This window comes from Malania oleifera, chromosome 6 (assembly GCF_029873635.1).
Source record: "Malania oleifera isolate guangnan ecotype guangnan chromosome 6, ASM2987363v1, whole genome shotgun sequence".
Lineage (NCBI taxonomy): Eukaryota > Viridiplantae > Streptophyta > Magnoliopsida > Santalales > Ximeniaceae > Malania > Malania oleifera.
In genome coordinates this window covers 79,467,087-79,477,942 of record NC_080422.1, presented here as the reverse complement: position 1 = coordinate 79,477,942, position 10,856 = coordinate 79,467,087, and the positions used below count along the sequence as shown (strand labels likewise).

General features: G+C 31.0%; 1 protein-coding gene across 1 annotated transcript in view; it reads left to right on the top strand.

Annotated features, from left to right (window-relative positions):
- Nucleotides 1–3,929: 3,929 nt before the first annotated feature.
- LOC131158667 (uncharacterized) overlaps nucleotides 3,930–10,856 on the top strand; it is a 28,056-nt gene continuing 21,129 nt past the window's right edge. Inside the window, exon 1 of the mRNA XM_058113535.1 lies at nucleotides 3,930–4,064. Coding sequence (XP_057969518.1) covers nucleotides 3,930–4,064 — 135 coding nt within the window. The remainder of the gene's footprint in view (nucleotides 4,065–10,856) is intronic.

Below are 10,856 nucleotides of genomic sequence, written 5' to 3'. Positions count from 1 at the left end.
TCGACGAGTCCCTGCTTGATACCCTTTTTAAATTTCTCTTCCCCTTTCTTTTATTTTCCTTCTTTTACCTTTTATTTATTTTCTTTTATTTTTCTGAGTTCGGGTTATTACATGTACTGTCCGGATATAACACAAAGCCTAGATCCCACCTCACTAGAAACGTGTACCTATGGATATCCACTTAAACTCGAGTAGTCTACTGCAAAACCTGCCCACAATTTTCATGCAACCCTCTCATCAAGTGATACCTTTGGTGATCGGTCAAACGAGAAACGCGTTATACTCACTAACTTCACTAAGAAGTTCCCTGCAAGCCCTGCATATAACCTACCCTGCTCACTAAACTCCTTAAACTGAACCAACATACTCAATCCCAATGTCTAACTTGAGGATCTCTCTCCCAGTCTGGTTTTCTACCTCAACCACGAGTTAAACTTGGAAAACACCTCAGACCTGTGCCACATGAGATATACTAAAACCTTTTGGAACAAACCCATGAAATGCATATGTATATCCCATGATGTGATCATCATTGGTCCCCAAACATCTGAATAAATGTAGTCATTCATATGATCTAACCGCATATGCCACAAACCAGTGGTATCTAACTCAGATTCTACAGCTGCAACTCCACATACAATTGTGATACCATGTAGTGCATAGATATTTCCCGGTACCTTTTGTCCTTTCATCACTATCAAGTCGCCTTCACACACTTTCATTTCCCCAATTTTATACTTGTAACTGAACCCGTTACAATCTAAAGTGTTCAATGAAATTACATTCTTCCTTAGATCCGGTACACGTCTTACATCACATAAGGTTCTCACAACACCATCATACATTTTGATTTTGACATTTCTAATACCAATTATTTTGCATGAAATATCATTTCCCATGAAAAATGAATCAGTATTAACTGACATGTAGGTGTTGAATCATTTTCTATTTGATGTCATATGATAAGAGCATCCAAAGTCTAGAATCCAAGAATCTGTGAGGCACTTTAAACCCAATGAAACATATAGCATATCACCATCACTGCTCCCTGAGTCTCCTTCCCCTATATTTGTAGATTTTGACAAACCCTTAGACATATATCGACTTTCTAGTTTTCCCCAAACTACTGCCAAAGAATCCTTATCCATGACATGATACAACACGTCATTAGCCAAACAAAGTCGAATGGTTGATAATGTCTTTTCCTCCAATTCATTCCAATTTGCTCCATCCATGCCTTCCGATTATACTCCGTATAAGGCCTTCACCATACCTTACTGCCCTAAGAGATCCTTCACCCTTCTCTGCCACAAACAGAAGTTTCCGGTTCCATCAAACTTGACAGCATCAAATTTTACAAATGAAGTTCCAAAGGTTATTACAACAATTATCTGATACCAATTTGTTGTGAAAAACGAATTGTACAGCGGAATATATATAGGATAAAACAAATACAACACTTAATGATGAATATATAGAAACAATCCACAACCACAACAAATATATGAAAGCAATAACAACACAATACACAAGGAATTTCGTGGTTCGAAACTGCCTACATCCATAGGAGCAAACGACAATGATTCACTATCTTATTGTCCAAAGGACATGAACAATACATTAACCATGTACAACCATCCTCTACAAATACATCACAAATGATATATATATATATATATATATATATATAGAGAGAGAGAGAGAGAGAGAGAGAGAGAGAGAGAGTTTTTAGAGGTTTTCCCTCCAAACCCCAACCAACTTAACATCCCTCTTTCAAAATTTGAAATCTACACTAGGTTTCTCGAGCCAAACTGTCGATCGTTTCAGGTAGAGAGTAAATTCTCTTAGAAACAGCCCCAATCCGTCCATGGTTACAGGGCTACCGTCGGTGATTTGCCCTGCTGCACCCTGATTTCTTTCATGATTTTCCTTTGTGTATGCTTTTTACTCAATACGTGAGTCACATATCACAATAGTTTGGCTTTTTGTACTTGATCATTTTGTCCAGTAAGTTTACTGCGTAATAAAGAATTAGAAAAGAATACTTATTAATTTATGAGAATTCGAAAAGTTGGAGCAACATTAATACAAATTTGGCCCTTCGAGAGAAAAAAATATTAAATATCATATTAATGATCTTTTATGTTTCTTTATTTACTGAGGTAACTCAACACACTCTCAGTTGAATATTTCTATTTGCGACACCTCCAATCCAATAAATTCATTGCCAAACTATGGTCAAATTTTTGTATTGAAAGAATTATAATCTCGATCTAATGCATTTAATAGGATTTAAGTATTTATATTTTGTAGGGAAATAAATAAAAGCCAAACTTTCAATTTTGTGACTTGACCTTATCCTCATTTTTTTTTTAAATTGCAAATTGGATATTTTGTCTCGCATTCCATCCAAATGCATTCTATAACCTTCAAGGTATTGTATCCTTTGGAAATAAATTAGAGATGCCTTTCCAAATAGTTTAGTCACAACAACTTTGTAGTCAACTAGATAAGTCTGATAGTAACCTATATAAAGAGAATAAAAAGCCATAAAAAATGACCATAAAATCAAAAGTGCAAATAGTTAGGTAAGGAGCAAGATCAACATTTTCTAAGAGTGCAATCAAATATTGAGCCCCTTATGCTAGCAAATGAGTATAGTATCTAACAATGTTCTACATGTTGTGACTAAAAATTAAGGGACGGGGCATTCAAACATGAAATAGTGTCATTTGCTATCATGAGTTAAATCTTGATGGATGGAGCACTTTGAAAATGGTTAAGAGAAAAATTTCGTACTCAACAATCATTCAGATTGTATTGTGCCTTAATTTGTGTTTTTCTACTTTGGGCCTTCTTTGTAGTTTGGAGTTATGGCATCACATTGTTCGAATCTGACTAGGAATTGTTCCATTTTGATTAATCATCCCCTCTAATGATAGGGATGAGGATTATTACATAATGCATACATAGTTCTTAAAAAAAAAAAAAAAAAAATCCTTCCTTGTGTCATGTGTTGGTTTTGTTTGTCCCACATCGGTGGAAAGGTTGTTTGAAGTTTATTTTATTTGTCCCACATTAGTGGAAAAGTTATTTGAACCTTTGGGATGAAACTATATAAAGAGCTCTCCTCTCCATTTGTAGTAATACCTCAAAGTTGTAATTTGTTTGAAAATAATGGATTGATCGTTGGCGCCCGAGAATGTATGTAATTCTGTACCGAACCTTATTGTTGTCTTTTATTATTAGTTTTTATATTACTTTAGTTTTGATTATATATTCAATAACAATAGTTGTAGTATTGGTGTTTGAAATAAGTGGGGTGTTCAGCACAACACCATGGTGGATATCAAACTGTTGTCACCAAAAAACAAAGAATTGCAAAATGAAATGCATGCAAAGATAAAACAAGTTAGACAACTGAGTAAGTCAAAGGGAGAAGAGACCTTAAATTAGCAATAGTAAACTATTAAAGAAATGTTTGCATATGAACCAAACTATTTCCTCTCTTTTATAGGGCATATCCTCTCTTTTGTATGCATTGAGATGAAGTTCTCTCAATTAGGTGCTCCAATGAAGTAAGTTATTTTGGTTATTACCGATTCTAACCTTTACACATTCTTCGTATAAATAAATAGTGTTATATTTTAATTATTCTTCTTTGCCTTCTAGTTGTGAATAAACAAATTCTCTTCATCAATTATATTATTTTTTTATTTTTCAATATAATTGCAGAAAATTTCAAAAAAGATTCTGAAAATATTTTTAACTTATTCATATAATGAAATACTTAAAATAAATAAACTATTTAAAAATGTTTTTTAAAATAAATAAAAAAAAAGTGTGAAAACCAATTGAACGGCCTCTAATATTCAGTCTAATGATTTATGGCCACATCATCATGAATGATTTTAAAGATTCCGCCATAAATGGGTGGGATTGCAGTGTGGGGCCCAGGTGGGATTGGTGGTCTGGGCGTGGGTCCAGTTAATCGGTGCGTGGGCCCTGCACGTGCTCTGCAAGTGGCAGCTGGGGAGTACGGCTCCTGCAGTCCTAGCTCGCTTGTGAGGATTTATTTATTAAATTAATATTTTTTTAAGATAAAAAAGGAGGACAGGAGGGCCCGTCTTGAAGGAGGAGCTTAAAACGAATGGTCCCCACGTGCGCACGTGTGCTCTTCTGCTGTCAGACCAAAACATCCCGTTGCTTTGGTTCGGCAACGGAAAACGCGAGGAATTGGGAATTTGGATTCCCGAGGGAAAAACAAAACAAACCAAAACGAACAAAAACAAGGAAAATTCCGGAACTGGAAGAGGGCAGAAAAAGAAATATAAAATTCCATTCCGGGTGAGTGGAAATTAAAAATCCCCGAGGAGGGTGGAGTGCGTCAGCGGCGAGCAGAAGCAGTGCACGTTTGCAGTTTCAGAGTTCGCTCCCAATCAATCAAACTCACAATTCCATTTATTACATCTATATTTTTTAAAAGAAATCGGCCCCAAGGGTCGTGTTTGTTTCCAGAGTCTGGTTAATCGTGTTTTTGATAACCCTCAATTCGGAATTTTGGATAGTGATAAAATATTAACATTACCCGTTAAAGAGTACGTATGGTTAATTTTAAAAATATTTTAATTTATAAATATTAATATTTTTAATTAAAAATTATATTACTAATTATTTTAATTAATTATATTTTAAAATTAAATATTTTTAGTTTTTAAATTATAAAATTTATCATTTTAATTTGAAATAATCTTGTTATTAATGTATATTTATAACATATTACTATCATATTAAATTATGATAAAAATAATATTATTAATTAAATTTGAAGTTCCAATTTATTTAATATTAATTTTAAATTAATAAATAGTTCCTATTCAATCCTGAATTATAATAACTAATATATACTTTTAAATATATTTTGAATAAAAATATTAGTATTTTTATAATTAAAATTTTAAATGATAACTATATTAATTTTCTAATTAAAATTTAAATATTTCCTATTAACTAAATAATATAATATTATTTATTAATTAGAAACAATCTTGTTGTTAATGTACATTTATAACATATGATTATCACATTAATTTATGTTTAAAATAGTAATAATAAAAAAATTAAAATTTTTAGTTTATTTAATGTTAATTTAATGTATAGATAATTTTTTTATTCATTCTAGGATTTAATTTTATTTGATTAATAATTAATTATAATGGATAATAAAATAATATATGATTAATTTTTTAAACAATTTAATAAATAATTATGTTAACTATCATTTTTAATTAACATTTAAATATTTTTATTAAGAAAAAATCAAATAGAAATTATTTTTTGATTAACTATAATCATGTTCTTAATTTATATTTATAAGATATGATTATCATATTAATTTATGTTAAGATAATGTTATTAATTAAATTAGTGTTTTTGTTGACCCTATGGGTCATACCCTGTTTTGATTATGACAAATACTCATGTATTTAATGTCTGTCGAGTTGATGTGTAGGTTTATCTTGGCAATATCATATGATGACACTCGAAGATTCGGAGGAAAATGAAGACCCTAGCTGATATTTACTTATTATAATTTCTATTTGAGTCTGTAATCTTAATTAAGAAAATGTCTGTAATAATTTGCATATCATGTATGTAGGACTGTCAGTTCAAGACTTTAGAAAGACCTTAGGGATCACTCTTCAGTCCACCTTCGGTCAACTGACGCCGGATTTTTTCGGTATCCTAAAAAAATCTTAGATTGATTATATGACACTATTATGTATGAAAATGTTCCTTATTGCCTTAAAGTTAATCATTATATGAAGAAGGAAAACGTTTTAAAAAGAAAAAGATCGAAAGTGCCAAAATTGACATGTTCGGTCGACCGAACTTAGTTACATTGAGTTCTTCGATTAACTGAACTCTCACCGGTTAATAGGTTGACCTCTCGGTCGACCGACCAGAAGTATATAGGCATAATCTGGTTGACCGAACATCCTCGAGTCAACAAATTGACCGTTCGGTCGACTAACCAAGTTTATATGGGCAACACCTTGATCGACCAAACTCCCACGTGGGAAATGCCAATCGCTCGGTCGACTGAATCTCGTAGTTCAAATTGACTCGGTTGGCTAAATCGCACGGAATTGGAAAATCGCCCTTAAACCATGCAATTCCGGCTGACCATTCTTTCAGTTCAAATTTCTCCCAGTCGACCGAACGCAACCACTTGGTCAACCGAACCTCAAGTTTGGTCGACCAGTGCTCTCGGGTTGAAATTTTTTTACCGAGGTTAAAAATATTTAAACAAGGTTAACTTTACTAAATTGTTTTAAAATAATTCTAATAATACCCTATATGTCCTAAACGGTCATAATTTGCCCAACTTCTATATATAGGGGCTCATTTGTGAAAATTAGTAAGAGATTAGCAAGATCATTAACAAAAAATCTTCTCAAATTTAAAAAGCCTATTTTGACAAATACTATCCCAAATACTCCTCTACTTCATTTTCTTTGATCATCCAAGCCTAGAGAGTGTTTAGATTATTAATGCTTCATTCTAAATAGCTCTATACTCTCATTGATATTTGTATTGTTTGATTTTTGTATTGAGAGTTTGACTAGAATTTTCCCACAGATTTAACTTGATAAATCTTGTGTTGGGAAAAACTCATTAGCTTGAGAATCTTAGCATTGATATTGCAAGATTCTTTAAGCATTCTTTTTGTGTGCAGAATATTTTACAAAACTTGATTTCAAACAACTCTTGTAGTAGATAAGTCTTATAAGCATTTTTAAGTGATAAGTGTTATAAAAGGAGAAAATCATAGTTTTATTTTTTTTGGTAATATTGTTTTTTTTTTTAATTTAGGTTTTTGAATGATTACTTCGTCCTTTATAAATGACATGAGACAGGTTAGCTGTTAAAGCTAGTAAAAAATATTTGAAAATTGACTCGAAAGTAGAACTAAAATTTCAGTTAATCGATTTGTTTGATTTGATTTTGATTTTTTCTTTTTATAATTTTCAGTTATCAGTTTGATTTTAATTTTTATGTTCATGAAGTGGTGGTTAACCAAAGCAAACCGATACATGTATTTATTTAAAATATGTATAAATTATATTATATATTATTATATAATAATATATAATATATATCTTAAAGTTACAAAATAGAATGTACAAATATTTTTTTGGGCAATTAATTTATATAAATAAAGTAGAAATGCACATACTAAATAAAAAATCAAGTAAAATATCTCGTTTTTCTTTTAAAAAAATTACAATGATTTGAAAATCGGTTTGGATCAGATAATCAAATTGAACCATCAATTAACTAGACTATCGGTTAACCAAAGGGTTCAGATCGTTTTTATTTCATACAAATATTAAACCAAAACCTTCGATTTGATTCGATTTCTAGAGGTTTATCGGTTCAGCTAACTGAACCATGAACACCCTTAATAACTATGATAATGAGTCCACACCTTCAAAATCATTTTAGCTCCATGGACTAAAAGACTACATAGATCTGAGTTACTCTCAAATATATATTTATTTTATTAATTATATATAAAAGGTAGATCAAATATGAGATATGATAATTATCATAATTAGTCCAATCTTACTACAAAATCCTACCTTCCATGCCTTGAAGTTGTACGATAAAAAGTTAATGCCTAATTATGCGTTTCTAATGGTTTGATCATTATACTTTTAAATTAAAGATTTTTAATTTGAATTTCAAGAAAGAATAAGAAAGATTATGCAACGAAGGTGGACTATCGTTCGTTGTTTTAGTTAAGTCAAAATGACGTCTCAATTAAAAAAAAAATAAAAATATTTTACGAGACCATGAATATAATTGGGGAAATGTTTCGTAATTTGTTTTGGAAAGTGTTTTTTTCTTGAAAATTATTTATTGAAAGAAAATATATATTTTTTGTTGAAAAGGATCCATTTTACAATATTTTCATAAATTACTATAATAATTTTTAGAGAATTAAGTATGTTTCTTGAGTATATATAAAAAAAAAAAAAAAACAATTGTCGCTCTTGCTAAAGCTATTTTCCATTTTCTTGCTGAAATTTTTTTGAACAAATCATATATAAAATTTCAAGAAAAAATTTTAAAAAAAACTTTCATTTTTAAATTTACATGTAAAAGTCACATAATTGTTCACATTTTATGTGCATACTTTATGATATTATTTTATATAATGACTAAATGAGAAAATCACATAAATAAATTTTGCATAAATTTTTTTTTCTAAAATTAGTGAGGACCCATTTAGTTATGAAAAATGATTTTCATTTTTCATATTTTTCAGTTCTTCTAAAGAATTATAAAAAAGCTAGCTGATTTTTTTTAGTTTTGTGACATTTGTATTGAAAAAAAAAAGAAAAAAACAAATGAAAAACTATAAAAATTTTGTACTATACACTAATAAATAATTACAAATCTGCTACCTTATTTTCCAATTTTTTTAAATATGTATATAAAAATTAAAAAAAAAAACATTATTATTTTCTAAGTTTCTGAATTCTTATATAGTTTTTAAAAAATTAAAAAACTAAGTTGTCAATTTTGAAATTTAAAAATGAAACATAAGAGCTGTTTTACACAACTAAGTAGTTCATTTTCTACTTACTCAATTTGGGAGCCAAGGATGATTCTTTTTTTGGGGGACTTTAGTTAAGTATTTTATTAAAATTTATAAAAATTAATAATCCATTTGGTTGAGGATTCAAAAAAGAGTTTTTGTATTATTATTTTTAAAAATAAAAATGTTAGCTTTATTGTAATCCCAAGAGGAGGAGTGAATTGGTATTTTAAAAATTTATCCCCTAGGTCAATCCACTAGCAACAGTATTATACAAGCCTAAGGTCGATCTAGTGCGTATAAAATCAAAATCAGTATATCAATTCAGCGGAAATTTAAAATGCACAAGTAATTTAACTAAACATGCACGATAAAGCAGTAAATATGGACAACACTAAAAATGTTATCGAGGTTCAGCAAACTACTTACGTCCCCGCCTTGGCTCACCAGTACAAGGATTACACTATAGGCTCACTTAACGGATGGAGTGGCACCTAAAAACAATTAGGTCAATTAGTACAAGGCTGATCTCAACCTTTACAAACAATCATTCTCGGGCTGAACTTCCGCCCCCTCAGGCCATGCCTGGAATACAACAGATTTCTCAAAAAAAGGTGCGTACAAATATGATGCTTCTCAATCAAGTAGACATGTACCAGTAATAATTTGAACACACCAAATATATAAGAACAATAAGCTCAGTGATGTTTATGTGCAATCAACACTCAATATAGTGATAATCTCAAATATGCACAAGAGTATTCAAACAACTTAATCTTTGAAAGCAAAACATATCAAATCTCAATATCAGATTAGTGTTTCAAAGATGCTAACAATAATATGCAAATGAACTCAAAAATATTTTCTCAAATGTATCAAGCACAAGAGTTGTTTGAAAATCAAGCTTTGTAAAATATTTTGCACACAAAAGAATGCTTAAGGAATCTTGTAATGTCAATGCAAAAACCCTAAAGCAAATGAGTTTTCCCATACAAGATTTATTTATTTAAATTAGTGGGAAGAACTCTAGCCAAAACTCTCAACAAAAATCAAGCAATACAAATTTCAAGTGAGAGTATAGAGCTATTTAGAATGAAGCACAACTAAATTAAACTCTCTCTCTAGGCTTGAATAATCAAGAAAAATGAAGTATGAGAGTGTTTGGGAGTATTTGAGAGTAGTATGGAAAATATAAGCTTAGGAATTTTTCAGAGGATTTCTGTAACAACCCGAATAATAATGGGATTTAAATAATAAAGAGGAAGCGAAATGGAGACAGTAACAAAAGGAGGAAGTCGACTCCGTCGACGACATTGCACTTTGGAAGGAATAACCGAGGGGTATCATAAGGTCTTCGTCGGCGAAGGTATAAGAAAATTCGTTGACGAATATAGGGGATTCGTCGATGAAGAAGAGAGGTTTAAGCTGACTGAATTTCGTCAATGAGGACTGAATTTCGTCGATGAATTTATTAAAGGATTCTTCGATGAATGACGTGGCTCATCGACTAATCTAGTTCTATAAATATCAAAAATCCGAATTTTTACTTTCAAATTAAGAAATCTCTCTCCTCTCTCTCTCTCACCTCTCTCTTTCTTTTTCGTCAATTTCGGGTCAAATTTAAGCCGGATCGAAAATCCAAAGCCACCACGACGCTTCGGGGATAGTTCTCTGCAAGTATGCCGAAGCGGATCATCGGTGGGGCTGAGTTGGAAACCATCCCAGATTCAAGGTATGGTTTTCTACTCAATATTTGGATTTTTGCCAGTTGTAGAAAGTGTTATACGCTTAGAAATATTGAACTTTAGTTATGGGGAATATTGTTTTCAGAGTGTTGAGTTGGGAGCCCTGTAGGTGCGGGACAGATTTTCTTAGGGGCTTTTCAGGAATCAGGTAAGGGGGTAAACTAAACTAGTTCTTTTTAAGAAAATGTATATGAATATAGAGCATTCGATTTCAGAAAATAATATATTTATATATAATTTATATATTTGGAAAAATACTGTTGAAAATGATGGTATATTGAATATGTGAAAACCTGTTAGTGTGGCATGAGTATAAATTGTTATGAAATATTATTTTCTGGGAATGTGTGAATGATATGAATTTTTTTTATAATGGAAAACCGGCGTAAGGGCCAAGATTTTTATATGTTTTTCCAGCGTATGGGCTGTGCTATTTGTATGATTTGTCAACGTACGGGCTGAGTTATGGATATATTTTATCGGTGTACGGGCCGTGCTATGGA